The sequence below is a fragment of the Pelophylax lessonae genome (assembly GCF_965119305.1).
Source record: "Pelophylax lessonae genome assembly, chromosome: 3".
Taxonomy (NCBI): Eukaryota; Metazoa; Chordata; class Amphibia; order Anura; family Ranidae; genus Pelophylax; species Pelophylax lessonae.
In genome coordinates, this window is record NC_138770.1 from 419,311,619 (window position 1) to 419,331,857 (window position 20,239).

Sequence of the window (20,239 nt, forward strand, 5' to 3'; positions counted from 1 at the left end):
AAATTACATGTATCAATTTTTTCCTGTGCATGAATGCTATATTCCACTTCTTATCAATGTGCCCCTATGTTTAGCAAATGTGTAATATTACTGTTAAAGGAACAATTATAAAGAGCAGGCAAATTATGAAAATATATAGCAGCAGTCATGGTTTCACGTTCGAGTAAATAATACATTTCCCAATGGTGGATGGATCTGGTAAATACCAATAAATATAAATGAGAATTTTAAAGCGATTATCTTCATTTACAAGACCTTTCATGTGTGGTGAACGTATGTAACAATGAGAGCATGAAAATGAAAACAGCAGATCCTTCATAGGAACTCAGGACAAAACACCAGTGAAATCAATGATTTGCCTTTTCCAAATGGCAAACATCTGTGACCAAAACATCTCCAACTGTTTATCAGTATGAATTACCTTCAAGATCACTTTCAGCTCCTATTCAACCATTTCTATACACCAAAGGTGGTAAATGTTTATGTATTGTGGGTTCAGTGATTGGTATCTTTAGTTCCTCTTTTGTCATTTTATGGTCTCATGCACCAAGTTTGAAGAAATAAACTTTAACCACTTCAGCCCCGGAAAGGTTTTACTCTCTTTATGACTAGGCTATTTTTTGCAATTCGGCACTGCATTGCTTTAACTGAAAATTGCGCAGTCGTGTAAAGCTGTGCCAAAATACAGTTGATGTCCTTTTTTTCCCACAAGTATAGCTTTCTTTTGGTAGTATCTAATCACCTCTGAGTTTGTGCTATAAACAAACAAAAAAGAGCGACATTTTGAAAAAAAACAATATATTTTACTTTCTATTATAAAACATTCCCAATAAATAAATTTAAAAAATCAAAATATTTTATCAGTTTAGACCAATTTGTATTCTACTACATATTTTTGGTACAAAAAAATCCCAAAAAGCGTTTAATTGGTTTGTTTTTACAAACTGTGTGATAGATTTTTGGACTTTTTATTTTTTTTGCTGTTTTTATTAGTAATGGCGGCAATCAGCGATTTTTAGCGGGACTGTGACATTGCAACGGACAAATCTGACACTAATTGACACTTTTTGGGGACCAGTGACATCAATACAGTGATCAGTGCTAAATAATATGGACTGTACATAGAATTATTGATATCTCTAGATACTCTAGGTAATAATTGCTTTGACAGGAGTCACTTTGGCTGGGTGGCTCGTGGAACCCAGATTACTTTAGAGAGGTCAGGGAACTCTTTGTCCCGCTTCCCTGGCCCCTCTTATGTGTAAGTCACCCTGTGTCTATTAGGGGCACAGGGTGACCAAGAACCCCAGTCTGGTCTGCACTAATCAGACTCGCTGTAAAACCACACCGGAGTCAGCATTTGGTGTTACCCCGGTTATCCTGGGTTCTAAATGTGTGGTTTGTGTTAAAGGAGTGAAGGGCCTCTTTCCCTTGGGACAATAATATTTCTGGACAATGTTCCTCAAGATATATATAAAGATAGACAATTTGACTTTTCAGATTGCTAGAATATTGTAGGAGTGTCTCATAGACCCTTGCTAGATAGTGAGGTGGGATGGGGTTTGTTATTGTTAAGTGCCTGTATTCCATTGTTCTATTGTTTCTGTCTGCCTTAAGATCAACCTATTATGGGATGTATATGTGTATGTGGATTGGCTGCTAAGGGGGACGGGGGTTGTCCCAGAGTGTATATCTCTTTGTGCCTGTGTGTGAATAAACAGTTTTGTTCTGGTTGACTCCAAAATATGTACTGTCGAGTTTTTGGGGTATCTATAGCCAGATTCACGGATCTCATGTTCCAGAGCTTAGGAAGCAGCTTCTTGGTAGAGATACTCAGTCGTGGTGTCCAGAGTCCATCACAATTGCCATCATTCCTAAAAAGTTGCGAAATTGTTTATCCTCTTAGGGTGGGGATTGTGTAGGCAATAATATAAAGCTAATATAGATAAAACATATTGAATTAATTAAATGTAAAAACCATAAAAAGGACTATTTTCAAAGTCTCAAAAGATTTTCAAAGTCTCAAAAGATATAAACATAGTGACATGGTGACATAGTAACATACATCTGTGTAGGACATTGTACAAGGATCATATAAAAACAGTGGTTATTGATGAATAATTAAAAATGTGGTGATTCCAGTTATTTGCTGCATGTCGCATAGTTGCTGTGGATGCCGAAGTAACACTGGAATTGCAACGCATTTCAACGACTCAACAATGTATTTTTCAAAGAATGAATCACCACTTCTGCAAGTATGTAAATAAAATTAATTGACTACATTATTGTAGTTATGGTCTGCTATTTCCAATGGAGAACAGCATTACCACTTACTTTCAGTCAAGGATATGTAGTGTTGTCTCACAACCACCAGAGAGCACCATATCCCTCTCCACTATAGTGCATGCAAGGACCCTGGGCGGAAATGTCCATGGGATCCCCAAATTTTCCACAAAGAGTTTTCCTCTAATTGTCACGGAACCATGAACCAGACGTACAACAACAGATAAGTGAAAATAAGAAGGCTTTATTGAAAATCAAGCTGTAAAGCAAAAGTCCAAACGGAAGGCGAAACCGAGGCAGAGTCCTTGCGAAGCCAGAGGTCAGGAACCAGCAGGGTAGTCAGACGAAGCCAGGATCAGGAACCAGCAGGGTAGTCAGACGAAGCCAGGATCAGGAACCAGCAGGGTAGTCAGACGAAGCCAGGATCAGGGACCAGAAGCAGCAGCAGTCTTAGAAGCATGTGAACACAGGAGGACCAAGCAAGGAACTGAAGCCACAGACCTCCTATATATATGAGCTAGGCATCCAGCTCCTCCCAGTGGGAAGGAGGAGCCGCAGGGTGGGAGGCTACAAGAAACCCAGAAACCAAGATGGCCGCCAGCACATGTCAAACGAAGGAGAACAGCAAGAAGGTAAGACCATGACAGTACCTCCCCCTCAAGGGCCCCTCCTCCGCGGAGTAAAGAACGGTTTCTGAGGGAAGCGTGCGTGGAAGGCTCGGAGCAAGGCAGGAGCATGGACATCTGCGGAGGGAACCCAGGAACGCTCCTCTGGACCATAACCACGCCAATGAACCAAAAACTGCACCCGACCGCGGACCAGGCGTGAGTCCAGGATATTGCTCACCTCATACTCCTCACGATTGCCCACTTGGACCGGACGGGGCCGAGGAACCGAGGAAGTGAAACGATTACACACCAGTGGCTTCAACAGGGAGACATGAAACACGTTGGAGATCCGCATGCCAGGAGGAAGCGCAAGGGCATAGGCTACCGGGTTTACCCTGCGAAGCACTCGGAAGGGACCAACAAAGCGAGACGCCAGCTTGGGAGTGGGCACTCGAAGGTTGAGGTTGCGGGTGGACAACCACACACGGTCTCCGGCCTGGTAGGAAGGAGCAGGCGCTCGTCTGCGATCAGCCTGGAGTCTCTGGCGCTGCGCAGAAACCTCAAGGGACTTCTGGATCTGTACCCAAGAAGCACGTAGGACGGAAAGGTGATCCTCCACAGCCGGAATATCCTGGGGAGAGAATACCTCCGGTAACACGGCAGGTTGGAACCCATAATTGGCCATGAAGGGAGACGTCCCAGAGGAAGAGTTCACCGCCGTGTTCCTGGCAAACTCAGCCCAAGGCAGGAGGTCAACCCAATTGTCTTGGTGATCGGAGACATAGCAACGAAGGAATTGTTCCAAGGCCTGATTGGATCGTTCTGCGGCCCCATTGGACTGAGGGTGGTAGGCCGAGGAGAAGGAGAGATGAATCCCCAACTGGGAGCAAAAGGCGCGCCAGAACCTGGACACAAACTGACTCCCCCGATCCGACACAATCTCCTTGGGCAAACCGTGCAACCGGAAGACCTCCCTGGCAAAAATCGTGGCCAACTCCTGTGCAGAGGGTAACTTCTTGAGAGGAACACAGTGGCACATTTTGGAAAATCGATCCACAATCATGAGAATGACCATATGGCCTCGGGATGCAGGGAGGTCCACAATGAAATCCATCCCCAGGTGTGACCATGGGCGCTCCCCGGTGGCTATGGGTTGCAGAAGGCCCAACGGAAGGTGCCGAGGGGACTTACTCTGGGCACAAACGGAGCATGCCGCTACATATGCGGCGATGTCGGAACGTAGGGAAGGCCACCAGAACAGACGTGAAACAGCCCAGGACAGCTGATTCTTTCCAGGATGCCCCGCGGTCTTGGAGTTATGGTAGGTTCGCAACAACCGAGTGCGCAACTCCTCAGGCACAAAACATCTGCCGTTGGGTCTCTCAGAGGGAGCACCAGATTGAGCCGCCAAAATCTGCTCACCCAGGGGAGAGGTCAGGCTGGTGCGAATGGCGGCCAGGATCTGATTCGGAGGTATGACCGAAGTCGGAATCGACTCCTCCCTGGACAGGTCGGAGTACTGCCGTGATAAGGCATCCGCCCTGATGTTCTTATAACCGGGTAGGTAGGAGACCACGTAATTAAAGCGTGACAAGAACAGAGCCCATCTGGCCTGACGTGGTGTCAATCTCTTGGCCTCAGAAAGGTAGGTCAGATTCTTGTGGTCCGTCAGAATGAGGACCGGAACCACCGAACCCTTGAGCAAGTGCCTCCATTCTTTAAGGGCCTGCACGATGGCCAATAACTCTCTGTCACCAATCTGATAGTTGCACTCCGCGGAAGACAGTTTCCGGGAGTAAAACCCACAAGGAAGCAGAGGACCCTCTGGTGTTCTACGCTGAGACAGAAGGGCGCCTACTCCCGTCTCAGACGCGTCCACCTCGAGGACAAAGGGCAACCCAGGGTTGGGATGCGACAGAATCGGAGCCGACACAAAGGCGGACTTTAGAGCCTCAAAAGCTCGGATGGCCTCGAGCGGCCAGACCTGGGAATTACTGCCCTTCCTGGTCAGATCCGTGAGAGGCTTGGCTAGCATGGAAAAGTCCCTGATGAACTTCCGATAATAATTGGCGAAGCCCAAAAAGCGCTGCAGGGAGCGAAGACCACTGGGCTGGGGCCACTGTAAGACAGCCGAAACCTTCTCAGGATCCATGGAGAACCCCTCAGCGGAAATGATGTAACCTAAGAAGGTTACCTGGGATCGGTGAAATTCGCATTTCTCAAGCTTACCGAACAGCTTGTTCTCTCGTAACCGTTGCAACACTCGTCTGACATCCAGAATGTGGGTCTCCATGGATTCAGAATATACCAAGATGTCATCCAGATAGACCACCACACACTGCTGCAACAGGTCACGGAAAACATCGTTAATGAATTCCTGAAAGACTGCGGGCGCATTGCACAACCCAAAGGGCATAACCAAGGATTCATAATGACCGGACCTGGTGTTAAACGCGGTCTTCCACTCATCGCCCGCCTTGATCCTTACGAGGTTATATGCCGCCCTCAGGTCGAGTTTGGTAAAGACCGTGGCCCCTTTAAGGCGATCGAACAGCTCGGAAATCAAGGGTATCGGGTAAGCGTTCTTGATCGTGATGCGATTGAGACCCCTGTAATCGATGCAAGGCCTCAACTCACCGCCCTTCTTTTTCACAAAGAAAAATCCAGCCCCTGCCGGGGACGAGGATTTGCGAATGTGTCCGCGTGAAAGTGCCTCCTTCACGTACTCCTCCATGGCCTCATTCTCCGCTACCGACAGTGGATAGACCTTGCCACGAGGAGGAACGGCACCAGGTTGTAACTCGATGGCACAATCGTATGGGCGGTGCGGAGGTAGGGCAACCGCGCGCACCTTATCGAATACATCCCGGTACTCCTCGTATTCAGGAGGCAACAGAGAGTCCGAGGAAGTACACAGCAACTTGACAGGCCCATGGATGCAACTAGCCCCACACTGCGGTGACCACGAGAGGATCTCGGCCGATCTCCAATCGAAAGTCGGATTATGCTTCTGGAGCCAGGGGTACCCCAAGACCACCGAGTAGTGTGGAGACGAAATAACCTGGAAGCAGACCGACTCTCTGTGAACGGCACCAATGGCTATCCCCACTGGAAGGGTCTCATGAGTCACGTGTGGCGGCAGAAGGGGTCTGCCGTCTATCGCCTCAAGAGCCAGTGGAGAACCTCGGGCCTGCAGAGGAATGGAATTGGCGGCAGCGAACACACTATCAATGAACAAACCACCAGCACCAGAGTCCACCAACGCCTGGGTCGTCACTGAGCCCCCGACCCAGGAGAGGACAACAGTGATCAGTGGTTTGTCAACACGGGAAACCGGGGACGAGGAGACTCCACCCAAGATCTGCCCCCGACAGGATCTCAGGTGCTAGCGTTTCCCGGACGGTTCGGACATGCCAACCGAAAATGCCCACTGAGACCACAGTACATGCATCGACCCTCGCGTCTTCGGAGTACCCTCTCCCCCTCGGACAGGCGAGCAAAGCCCAGCTGCATGGGTTCACCCCCAGCCAAGTCATCCCCAGGAGGCGTGGGAGGAGAGGGAGGCACGGGTGGGACAGCAAAGGTAGGCGCCGATCTGTTAGGAGGTCTCCGCAAACTCTCCTTAAAGGAAGGTCTCTCCCTGAGTCTGGTGTCAATCAAAATCAAGAAAGAAATAAGAGACTCGAGCTCCACTGGTAGGTCCTTAGCTGCAACCTCATCCTTCAAGGCATCCGAGAGACCATGAGAGAAAGCAGCGACCAGAGCCTCATTATTCCAGCCCACCTCTGCTGCCAGGGTACGAAACTCAATGGCGTATTCAGCTACGGATCGTGAACCCTGTCTGATGGACATAAGGAGCTTCGCAGCAGAGGCAGCACGAGCCGGCACATCGAATACCCTCCGAAGAGAGGCAACAAAACCGGAAAACTCGGCAACCACCGGATTGTTGTTCTCCCATAAAGGACTGGCCCAGGCCAAGGCCTTGTCCGAGAGCAGCGAAATTAAGAAGCCCACCTTTGATCTCTCAGTAGGAAAGGCATGTGGCAGCAACTCAAAATAAATGCACACCTGGTTAAGGAAACCTCGGCACTGAGTTGGCTCTCCCCCAAAGCGCTGTGGAAGGGGGGCAGAACCGGTCATACCCCGAAACACCGCAGGCGCAACAACAGGTGTCGGGGTAGACTCTGGCGCAACAACCGGAGCGGCAGTAGGAGCGGGCCCAGGAGCGACAACCGACCCATCGGCAACGGGAGAGAAATGAGCCGTGCGTTCAAGCAGGGTTTGCAACGCCACGGCGAACCGACCCAACAGGTGATCCTGCTGATCAAGTCTGGCAACCAGCGTGGGTAGCGAGGATGGCCCTGTACCGTCAGAATTCATGGCTTGGTCCTAATGTCACGGAACCATGAACCAGACGTACAACAACAGATAAGTGAAAATAAGAAGGCTTTATTGAAAATCAAGCTGTAAAGCAAAAGTCCAAACGGAAGGTGAAACCGAGGCAGAGTCCTTGCGAAGCCAGAGGTCAGGAACCAGCAGGGTAGTCAGACAAAGCCAGGATCAGGAACCAGCAGGGTAGTCAGACGAAGCCAGGATCAGGAACCAGCAGGGTAGTCAGACGAAGCCAGGATCAGGGACCAGAAGCAGCAGCAGTCTTAGAAGCATGTGAACACAGGAGGACCAAGCAAGGAACTGAAGCCACAGACCTCCTATATATATGAGCTAGGCATCCAGCTCCTCCCAGTGGGAAGGAGGAGCCACAGGGTGGGAGGCTACAAGAAACCCAGAAACCAAGATGGCCGCCAGCACATGTCAAACGAAGGAGAACAGCAAGAAGGTAAGACCATGACACTAATGTAATATCACTGTAGGAAGTAACCAAATAGTGAGCTCAAAGTTGTGGCTCCCAGAGAATAATTCTCTAGTGTGTGGTTAAACTTTTTTCAAATAGGAGAGAGAGAGAGGAAGGGGAGGGTTTTTTTTAACACACTCACTTGGGGATATGCAGCCAGCCGCGGTAAGCCCCAATTGTCTTGACTGGTCACAGGTCCCTTATGGCAAGTCCCAGGGTTAGGTGGAAAAGGGGGGGGCGCACGGTTCTCCTCCTGTTGAGGAGATGCTCATTCCTATTCTCCAAGCAGAAAGGAATGGCGTCTCCCTTGGTCCCCGGCATCTTCTTATGGAAACTGCGCAGCGCGATTTCCTACTTGCCATGATACACAGCCTGCCCCTTTGTCAGTGCGCACGCGCCAATGGGGCTGCGAGCGCATATCGCCGGGTGCCTTGGCCTGAGTGATGACGGGCATGTTCGGAGGACTCCGCAGACACAGCAAGTACTAGCCAGATGCTGGAACCAGTCTGGAATTCAGTAGGGCCACAGAGATGACGAAGAGGCCCCAGGCTAGATGATTGATCCAAGATATGGTACCTTCTTGTGCCAGGCATGTCTCTAAGAGTAGAGAGAGGAGACAGAGTGCACTTCTTGTTGTACAAGACATCACTACATTTACAACAATGAACAAGAAAACATCTTAGTTCTATTAAATTGTATGCAAATGGAATCCATAACCCATTGAAAGCATAATAATGTGCATCCACCGCTCCTTATTTACTAACGGTTTAATTGAAAATCAGCAAGACAATCATAAATTGATCAAATGAAAAAAAACTATGGCAAAACACCTTGAGGGGAAAAAAAGGGGGGGGATTTAATTGGGATGAAAAGGCTGCATGGGAAATTTAATGCTGCAAAAACCCAACTATTGGGGCATTTATAATGTACTGTACAGACTACAACATTTTTTAACCCACTAGGAAGGGTCTAAAACTTTCAGATCAATTTAGGCCTGGGGGGGACACAGCCCTAAGACGCCTAATCCAGCGCATTCCACCCTGAAGTAGGGCCTTGTTCCAGTCGCCGCCCCTGGTCAGGATGTGCAATCTGTCCAAGACCATGAATGTCACCTTGGGCATTTTGTAGTTGTGTGTCTTGGCCATATGTCTGCCCAATGGCAGATATAAATTGCCCACTGTCATACTTTGCATGTGCTTGTTAACCCTCTTTCCAAATTCCTGGCGTGTCTTCCCCACATAGAATGCTCCGTATTCACACTCCATGAGGTACACCACTCCTTTTGTTTTGCAGTTCACGAAGTGTTCGGCTTTAAATCTCTCACCATTTGGTAATATTTTCTCTTTGCATCTTTGAATGACTAGGCATTGCATACAGCTGCCACATGGAAAGGTACCCCTATCTCTGCAAGGGTCTCTATTAGATTCCCCTTTGTACTCACTATGTACTAGGGATTCTTGAATGGATCCGGCCTTTCTAAAAGTAACAGATGGAGTAGTGGGAACTAAGTCTCTTGTCGTTAAATCTTCCGTCAAGATAGACCAATGTCTTTCCAAGATTCTGCGGACTTGGTCGTGTTCATCGGTGTATCTCAAAATGATTCTGGTTTTGTCATTTTTCTCTTTCAGCCTTGGCTTTAGATGTTTTTAATGGAGGATGTATTGTCCATCCTGTAATCCTTTTTAAGGCAGGATTTCGTATACCCTCTTGTTAATAATTTTTTTTTTAGCTCATCAGATTATTTTTGAAAATCCTCATCATAAGTAGTACAGTTCCATTTCATCCATAGGAACTGGCTATATGGGAATGATTTTTTCAAAGATAGTGGGTGGAAGCATTTGCATGAAACACTGTGTTACCAGCAGTCTCCTTTCTGTAGAGTCGAGTGCTGAGTTTTCCGGTTGTGTCCTTAGAGACACAGGTACCCAGGAACGTTACTTGATGGGGGCTATACATCATGGTGAAGTATAGGTTAAGATTAATCTGGTTCATCCTGTCCAGACAATCCTTAATAAGATGTTCAGGGCCGTTCCAAATGATGAAGACATCATCTATGTACCGCTGCCATAGCATAATATGGCAGGAGTACAGAGAGTTGGCCTCGTCCGCCAGGAAGTTCTGCTCCCACATCCCCAGGTATATGTTGGAATAGGATGGAGCACAACTGGTCCCCATCGCTACGCCACAAACTTGGAGATAATGGGGGCCCAAGAATGAGAAAAAATTGTGAAACAGGATAAATTCCAACATTTGCAGGACAAACGCATTGAATCTCTGATCGTGTATGCTGTGTTGTCTTAATCTCCATGCCATCCAGGATCTGTAAAAAATGTATACTGTCCTTCACGTAGGACGACAGATTGGTAACGTGTGGTCTTAGATATGCATCAATGACCTGGCTGAGTCCCTCTGAAATGTTGCCATTGCAAGACACAATGGGTCTCCCAGGGGGGGTTTGAGATCTTTATACACATTGGGGAGGGAATAAAATGTTGAAATGCGTGGGTGTTTTGTGCTTATAAACTCCAAGAGTACCTAAACCGGACTAAGTACCGGACCATACTTAACCGGAGATTATTCCTTCGTTGAAGGCTTCATCTACTTTCCTATAATATTTCTGATTAAAGGACTTAATCAGGGACCGGGGGATTTTTCTGTAACATTTCTCATTGTTTAAAATCTTCTGACACATTGTCACGTATCTTTTGTTGTCCATTAATACTATATTGCCCTCTTTGTCTGACGACTTTATGGTGATTGTGTCATTTATTATACTTGCAGAAGTGGTGATTCATTCCTTGAAAAAGATATTGTTGAGTCATTGAAAATGGAATGCCAGTGTTACTTTGGTATCCACAGCAACTATGCGACATGGATGGCAGCAAATAACAACTGCAATCACCACATTTTGAATTATTCATCAATAACCACTGTTTTTATATGATCTTTGTACAATGTCCTACACAGATGTATGTTACTATGTCACCATGTCACTATGTTTATAACTTTTGAGACTTTGAAAATAGTCCTTTTTATGGCTTTTGCATTCAATCAATTCTATATGTCTTATCTATATTAGCTTTATATTTTTGCCTACACAATCCCCACCCTAAGAGGATAAACAATTTCACAATAATATGCATTGCTACTGTATAAATGACACTGGCAGGGAAGGGGTTAATACTGGGGGTGATCGAGGGGTTAAGTGTGTTCCTAAATTGTGCTTACTAACTGTGGGGCGGAAGGCTCTGTGACAGGCACACAGAGATCAGTGTTTCAGTTTAGCTGAGACACACGATCTCACTGTGCCTGTGACAGGAGAGCCACCTGCCTTGTTTACATAGGCATAATCTGGCTCCCGCTGTGTCTAAACACATACCACATGCCCATAATCAGATCTACATCATTATGCGCAGCCGAGCTGCCCTGCCGCAGTAAATCTGAGTGGGGCAGTCGGCAAGTGGTTAAAGTAAGTGTAAAGTCTACTTTTTTTTTTAACAAACATGTTATACTTACCTGCTCTGCCCAGATCCTCCTCTTCTTGGGTGACTCTTCACTGCTCCTGGCCCCTCCCTCCTGTTGAGTGCCCCTGCAACAAGCAGCTTGCTATGGGGCACCCGAGCCAAGTCACAGCTCTGTGTATCCATTCAGACACAGAACTGCGGTTCAGCTCTGCCCCTCTCTCTCCTCATAGGCTAACAGAGTTTAAATGACAGCAGCACGAGCCAATGGTCCCGCTGTTCTGTCTCAGTCAATTAGAGACCCGGATGGTCGAGGCATTCGTGGATATTGCTGGATTGGGAGGGGGCTTAGGTTAGTATTTTAAGGGGGCTGAGGGGGGCTGCTACAGACAGAAGGTTTTTGACCCTAATGCACAAAATGTATTAAGATAAAAACCTTATGAATTTACAACCACTTTAATATTGCAATGTGTAACAGTTTTGTGCATCTTGGTGCACTAAAATATAGAACTGCTTTTCTTTAACATTCTCCGGAAATACTTCATATCTTTGCACCATGAATGTGCTGCTTTTTCTTTTTTACAATATGTAGATCAAGGGTCACCAACCTTTCTCAACTGTAGCGACCCACATAGAATATTATGTGTTTTAGTAAGCTGCAGTGAATATTGAGAAGAAAACTAAAATACTTGTTCCTAATATGAAATTATGCTGTATAAATTAGGCAATGTATCTTCATGCTTTTGGGATATGTATAATGACGCAAGTGCTTAGGCAGGCATGAACGGAGCATCTGTTGAGAGGCTGGTAAGAATCTGATCTATGAGCACCACATGTGGTTCTCGAGCGTTTCATTGAAGACCATCAGTTCAGGCAAGAAACATCATTGTAATAGCACTAAACAAATTTAAAGTGCATAGATGTAGCATTTAACCAACATAAAAAAAACATGTTAGAGGCTCCATTGTATGCAAAAAATAGTCCCTTATGCATATACACACTAAGGCCTGGTTGACACCTATGCAGATTGCAATTTGCATATTCCAGGTGTATTTTGCATTTTTCAATACACGATTTTGATCCATTGGAGTTTATGGAATCACAAACCAGAATAAAGTCCCTGGCCCTTTACGTAAAATGCACAGATGTGAACGTGACCCATTAGAAACCATGTTAAATGGACTGTAGTGTGTTTCTGCAAAACTGGATATGCACTAAAAAAATACATGGGTGTGAACCAGGCCTAAATCAAATATTTTTCCACATTTGCAGAAAATATAGAGATAAAACCTAGTTATACTGGTCTATGCGTTACATTATTATACTACTATGCGTGGACTTAGTCAACAACAGCATTAAAAGAGGTCTCACTACTGGTAACCATGGGGAAGGCAGGGAGTTCCAGCTTATTAAAATAAATTGAAACCCTTTTTATAAAAGCCCAGAAGCAGGTTGTTTATGAAATAATGAGAACACAGAAAACTCATTTTTATTGGAATAGATGACTTAATGCATTAATGTCAAACCAGCAAAGCTGGAGAAATTATACAACATTTCAATGGTATGGTTGTTGCACATAAAAACTGAAATGATGGACCTTGCCAGAACTATAATTTTTGAATAAACTGAAACAATCTTTAAAACAATGCTTTATTTAGTATTTAATAAAGCTTCAGATATCATAGAGTCTGCAGGAGAAATGCTATACAAAGCTTGTAGATATAAACTAAGCCTATATATGTAATAGCTAAATCTAGTTTTGCCTTCCTTGAAATCTAATAGAATAAATAAAACCAGTATTGATCACCTATAACATTTAACCATTTTTTTTTCTTTTTGAAAAGCTTATATAAACCAGACTATTAGGAGAAAAGAATTGTGATTATGCTTTACTTCAAAATGCAACAATACCAGTTAAAATGTTGTAAATGATCTATAGCTAACCTTACAGCCTCACATATATCTGTTTTATTTCAGCTCGCTGGTTTCATCTATGCCTGTTACGTCTTGAAATGTATTTCTGAAGAAGAGGACAGTTGTAAGTATTCATACTTGTGACATATTATTACACTGACCATTAACTTTCGTGACATGCTGAGAGCATAAATTTAAAATGTGCTCAAATTTCTTTTAATACAAAGGATTTGTGTAAGAGCAATAGGCCGAGAAGAATCAATGACATTGCCAAGTTGATATATGATACATTCTATATGTAGAATATCAGAGGGTATAATAATTTAAAAAGTAATTGCAATTGGCACAAAGATACTATCCTGGAATTGGGTTTCTGACTTTGTGCACTGTAGTAAAACAAGAGAAACATTTTTGTCATTGTGATTTGGAGCCTAATTATCTAAATAAGTGAGCTGGTGACCCTTGCCTTTAGGAAACTAAAGTAAGTGCACTTTAATGAAAAACTTGTTAAGTCTATTTACTTAAGAACTGGCAGAAAGCTGAACTTATCCCCAGATAGTTATACATTGGGCCATGGTGCGTTACATTGAAAGGTGTTTCTTTGGAATAAAATGTAGAACTAAAGCCCAACAAAAGAGTTATCTACTGATCACTGAAGAATATACTGAAGCTATGCTCACAATGGCCTTTATGTTTTTGCTGAGGGACTTTACTTCCTAAAATGAATCTTTTTAAGAATGCCATTCATCAAAGTTCAGTTTGGAGTCAAAATGTCCACATGCCTAAATTTATTGTTGGTGTGGTCAGGGCTGGATTTCTGCATGGGCAAACCAGGCCATGGCCTAGAACAGCTGGACAGATAGAGGCTGAACAAAAGTCCTGCTCATTATGATTCTGACAGTTTTTCTTGTACAATAAAATGATCAAGGATACTGACCTTCCCACTAATCCCATCCAGCTCTTTCTTGTTGCTACCATTGCCTGTGTCATTTGTTTGGAGGTACAATGTACAATGTACTGTGTCTTTACAGTTTACCCATTCTTGACTCCAGCATTTAGAATCTATTTTGTAAAATCTAGCGCTGCTTTTGGCTCTTCACTGTTTCTCTTTTGAATGTTTCTTTCAATTCAGACCTTGGACAATTTTTCTTCAACTGATCGACATTTGTTGGCACAAGGATTTTGTTGGGTATTCTTTTTTACAATTTGATTTTCATGACTTGGTCACTTTTAGTAAAAAAAAAAAAAAAAAATGAACAACAATACAAACCTACTGTAACATACTGTTTTGGGGAATTTAAAGTTCTGCAGTCCTAGTAAAGAATGCAGTAGTTCATCCACACTAGATAAAAAGATTTAACTTTCACAATTCTTTATGAACCAACTTGGGAAGTTCTTTTAGATCCAGTCAATTGAGAGACTAGATACTATATCAGAGTTTCAGGTCTAAGAGCTGTTGAGCAATAGTGACCAGAAAGTCATGGTAATATCTTAGTTGGTGCCACTTAATAAAGTAAAGAACAATTGTCTACACAATCAATGCATGTTAATGAAGTTTAAACTCAAAGAAGTACATAAAGTGTTACTAAAGTCAGATTTTCTTATTTTATTTAAAGCAACAAACATGTTATACTTACCTGCTCTGTGCAGTGGTATTGCACAGAGTGGCCCCGATCCCCCTCTACTGGGGTCCCCAGCGACGATCTTGGCTCCTCCTCTTCTTTTTATGTCCACCATATCCATCCGCTTGCTATGGGGAGAAACGTGGTCTGCGTGCTCCCGACCTGTGTGTCTATGGAGCTGCGCTCCATTGACTTACACAGCGGGACTTAGGCCCACCCCCACTTCCTCTTCACTGCATTTAATTGACGGCAGCAAGAGCCAATGGCTCCTACTACTTCATACTGGGGATGGGGGCCATCATCTTGGATGTGATGTCAGTATCTCCAGCAGACTCAGAGATGTGACTCACTCAAGTGACACAAATATAGTAATCTGCTTCATTCTTTTCTCATCTACTTCATTAAAGGTTATGAACGGGAGGTAAACTTTGGGGCAGAAGGGCTTGGCCAGTGCACATATTAATTAGACAATTCCAGAAGAGAAGTGGGCTATGATGTGCAAGGAGGGAGGGGACTGTGCTAGAAATCAACTCTGCTTGAAGTAGTCAATTTTGCTAGAGTAACATTGCAAGTCAATAAAAAAAATGTTTATGAAAAGGAACAACAATGTAAGTAAGCATTTGAGATTCCAGCTTTTTCTTTGCTTTTACCTGCTATGTCTTTAAGTTGGTGACAGGGTCTCTATAAAGCAATTATAAAAAAAAGCAGCAACAGTAATATCAAGGCTGCAGAAGTGGGTGAAGAGGCTGTGTTATTATGTTGTCATTGCACAGGCCTTTACTCCTGCAGTGGAAGTACTCAAAAAATGGTGGAAATGCTGTTTGCAATTCAAAAGGCTAAATTCAGCATTGTCACACTAAAACAGAAGGTGATTTCTAGTCAGGATCAAAAAACATGTTTGCTCTTACAGCAAAGTGAATATAGAAAGCACTTTGGTTATTAAAGCCAAAGTACCTTCTATTTCAAGTGTGGGGTTATTTAAATTTGCCCAGACATGTGCTTAAGTGCCTGTTCACATATAGTGTGGTGACTGGCGTTTTTCAGCACTGCAAGAATATGAGTCACTGCTAGGACACACAAAAAAATTGTTTTCTATGTGTCCTATTCACACTGCAATTCACACCAGAGCTGTGGTGCATTGTGACATACCACATTTTATTACAGCACAGAGGAAGGCACCCCATGTCTCTATGTAGCAGCCCAATGCACTGTTCTACTGTATGGTGAGATGAAAGAACTGCCACTTTGTAAACGTCACATACAAAAGGGAGCTGTGTGATGCACTAAAAGCTCATCACACAGCCCCCTACTGCCAGCTCACTGCAGCTGGAACGCAAAGCTGCCCACACACTAAATTGCTGTGGAGAGTTGTGAAATGGCCTCTTTCCATTTGTTGACTGGGCACTTATACCCCTTCCCTGCCCAGGCCATCTTTCAGCGCTGTAAAACTTTGAATGACAATTGCGCAGTCATGCAATGCTGTACCCAAACAAAACGTTTATCATTTTTTTCACACAAATAGAGCTTTCTTTTGGTGGTGCTTAATCACCACTGGGGTTTTTTATTTTTTGCTAAATAATTTTTTTATAGTTTGTTATAAAAGTTTGCAAACAGATAATTTTTCTCCTTCACTGATGTCCGCTGATGAGACTGAACTGATGGGCACTGATAGGCGGAGCTGATGGGTACTGATTAGGTGACCCTGATAGGCACTGATGAAGCTACACTGATGGGCACTGTTGAGGTGGCACTAATGGGCACTGATGAGGAGGTACTAATGGGCACTGATGAGGCGGAACTAATGGACACTGTTAGGTGGCACTGATGGGCTCTGATAGGTGGCACTGAAGAGCACTGTGAGGTGGCACTAATAGGCACTGATTGGTACTGATAGGTGGCACTGCTAGACAGCACTGATAGGATACTGATTTTGAGGCACTGATAGGTGGCACTGGTGGGTACTGATTGGCAGCACTGGTGGGCAGTGATAAGTGGTACTGGTGGACACTGATGGACACTGATAGGTGGCACTGGTGGGCACAGATTGGTACCGATGTCCCTGTACAAGAAGTTTCTCCTTAAGCTGATTGTGAGGAGAAAAAAGCTTCTGTTTACTTCCGTGATCAGCTGTCATTGACTGACAGTTGATCATATGGTAATGGGCCATACACACTATAAGATTTTCTGAAGACTTTTTCCTTTAGACTTACCAAAACCATAAAATATGAGGTTAAACCTAAACACTTTCAATTTGTATGCAATCTGGCAGGCCCTTGCACTACATAGAAAAGGTAAATCTGAAGGAAATCTAACCACAAAAGTTGGATAGTGTGTATCCAGCTTAAAGGGCTGCTGTGATTGGCCTTTTACCCTGTTCTGTGATCAGTCAAGTCGAAGGACTCGAAAATCACAGATCACACTGCAGGGGGCCTGTGAACAGCGCGATCACGGGAGGACATCTATAGAGGCCCTCTCAGCACTGGAAGCCCACACTGTAGCCGTCTTTTGACTATAGCGCGGGCGGAAAGTGATTAATCTTGTTGACTGGGAATATCACTTGCGAAATAATGACACAGAAACTAGGGGCATATTTATAATGCAGTAAATGTGATATCCACCAAACATTCACTACAGTTGAATCAATCATTATAATTTAAAACGTATGTACAATATTAGGTGAATATTACAATTACTGCTTGGAATGTGCATACTTTATCAGAGCAAATTTTCAAGAAATAAAAGAAAACCAACATTGTAAAATTGGAAGATTTAGATATAACTAAGCATTATATTATAGAATAACATTTAAATTATTAAAGGTTTGGGATACTAAATATCAATTAGAGAGATGTAAAGAAAGTATGCTCACCTTCCCTTACTTCCTCGCTGGTGTCAACATCTTCTCCCAGTCTTTTTCCAGCCTCGGAACCTTCAGTCATCTTGACTGGCTGGACTGGAATGATGTAACCCCCATGCATGCACACAGGTGGTATTCCATTCTGGCACCAAGGTTTGCTGAAATTGTAGCAAATATAGCTGTAATGAACAGTCCGATTCCAATACATTTTTTTATACTATGTTAGTTTATAAACGACAGATCTTATCTGATTGGTCACTAACATGGGTAAGACCTCTAAATCTAATTTCCTAAAATATTACTCACTTTTATATGATTTTCCTGTTAATGGTTGGAAACATGACTTAATACAGTTAGCACACTGATATTCTGTACATTTAAAAAGCTACAACATTTTCTCTGCAGTAATAATTGTCCCCATCATAAACTCACCACATGTGACAAAATAACACATTATGTAATGCCTTTCTTTATCTAAGTCCAGAAAACTTACCAGTGTTCTTGTTTCCCTGCATGACTTCTTCACAATAGGGGTAAAAAGGTGATAAGGGATAACTCAATAGTTACTTTAACTCTAAACAACACTTCTCTAGGCAAGAAACCTTCTGGTGGCTTGCTGTAACAGTAAGAACACTTTAGGTAACTTCAGTTACGGAGGTGAAGGTCTAATTTCACCAATAATTCCCACTATCCCACAGCACAATTAAAAGTAATGAAAGTTTCCTCTACTTACCTGTGCTAATAATATCCTGCTGAGACAATTTTGCTTTCAGAGGACACCGGGGATCAGAATGAGTAATTAGGTTTTAAAGCTCTTCTTTTCATCTTTACTCTTCAGTTGAGAAATAAAGGAATTCTTCACAGCAGCCATTTTGTCTTTCTATAGTTTAACATTGGTCAAAAACCAGATAAGCTGTTAATAGACATTAGATGGCAGTCTTTTGATTAGGCTATTTTCACTTAATTTGAGCAATGATATGATGTCTGTAAACTATCTGAAGGTATTACAAGGTGAGGCTGGGAGAACAGTGATGAGAAAACATTTTTGATCAATATTGTTTTTCTCTCTGCCTGCAACATGCCTCCTCTACTTTTCTCCATAGGCTAAATACAAAGGGGATTTATGTATACATTTGTTTTGATTTGCAAATGTCTCATCATTCATGCAAAAGTATAAAACAAATAAAACACATAACGTTTGTAATATATGTGTAAAAGCAGTTTCTATTTTTGTGCCTTTTGTAAAGCCAATGTAACTTTCCCTAACATTTGATCCTAACCGAAAACTAGCCACAGGGATATTCAACCATTAGGGAAATCACCAATAGAGAAAACAGGGTAATAATAGAGATGTACCGAACACCCCCCCACCCCCGTTCGATTCGCACAAGAACTCTCGAACTTTGCAAAGGTTGGGATCCAAACCTCCATAAAGTCTATGGGACCCGAACTTAAAAAATGAAAAGTCGCCATTTTGAAGGCTTATATGCAAGTTATTGGCCACAAAAAGGGTATGGGGGTCAGGGTATTGCCCTAGGAGACATCAACGGTAAAAATGTTTTTAAAACAATCATTTTTACAGGAGCAGTGAGTTTAATGATGCTTAAATTGAAACAATAAAAATGAAAATTTCCTTTAATTATAGTGCCTAGGGGATTCCTTTAGTCTGCCTTTAAAGTGGTGCATCTGTACCATGTAAAAAAAAACACTGCAGCAAAACTGACATAAAGAAAACAAACTGACATTTAAATTGCCGGCAATCCAATACCATTGCCAGCAATACAAAAATGTTTAAAAAACATTGTGAGGGTCCCCCCAACCCTTACCAGACCCTTAAGCGAGCATGAAGCCCGACAGGTCAGAAAAAGGGGGGGACAAGCAAGCCTCGCCCTCCTTAACCATACCAGGTCACATACCCTCAACATGGGGGACAGGGGACAAGGGGAGGCTCATGGGAATCTGAAAGCTCCCTTTAATAAAGGGGCCCCTAGATCCCGACTCCCTCCCTATGTGAATGACTCATTCACCAAAAAAAGTGTCAAAAATAAAGACAGGAGGCAGTTTTTGGCAATTTCTTTAATAAAAAATTAAAAAACAATATTTCCTAATGTAAATCCATCGTGGTCATCACAATGCCTGTTACCACTGCCAGACCCAAAAAAAAGAGAAAAAAAAATGCTCCACCAACGATGAAGGCCTAAGGCGTACTCTGCCATTTGACAGTTCTTAAAAAGGTAAGGGGCGGGGCCACCTCGTGACATCACCTATTTTCACAGCCCCCTTGTGACATCACCGACCAGTGCATCCCCCCATATTGAAGGCATGTGGCCTGGTAGGGTTCAGGAGGGGGACGCTCGCTCGTCCACCAACCCCCCCGACTCTCATTGCAGGCTGCACTGTCCATTATGGATGATTTTTCTTAACTTTCTGGCCTGAAAGTGAGTTGGGCTAAGTAAGTCCAAAATGCTCCCCCTTCACCCCTATACAGCTTCTGTGGCTATTAATCAGGCAGTTCCCCTTCAGTGGCTCTCACATAAAATATTTTGGGTTAGACATAACAAACTCAGTCACTGATGTCATCACCCTAAAGGTTTCCTTACTCCTTTCTCCTTTTAAACATAGATTGAATACTTGGAGAAATC

At 43.7% G+C, this 20,239-nt stretch overlaps 1 protein-coding gene across 4 annotated transcripts in view; it reads left to right on the forward strand.

Moving 5' to 3' along the window:
• NKAIN2 (sodium/potassium transporting ATPase interacting 2) overlaps positions 1-20,239 on the forward strand; it is a gene marked incomplete at its 3' end in the record, with an annotated part of 1,265,187 nt that overhangs the window by 1,145,260 nt on the left and 99,688 nt on the right. For all 4 annotated transcript variants that reach the window (XR_014225095.1, XM_082252276.1, XM_082252277.1 and 1 more), the window contains exon 5: positions 13,182-13,242. Coding sequence is in view for 3 of the 4 variants with exons in the window: in XM_082252276.1 (XP_082108402.1) it covers positions 13,182-13,242 (61 nt within the window). The remainder of the gene's footprint in view (positions 1-13,181; positions 13,243-20,239) is intronic.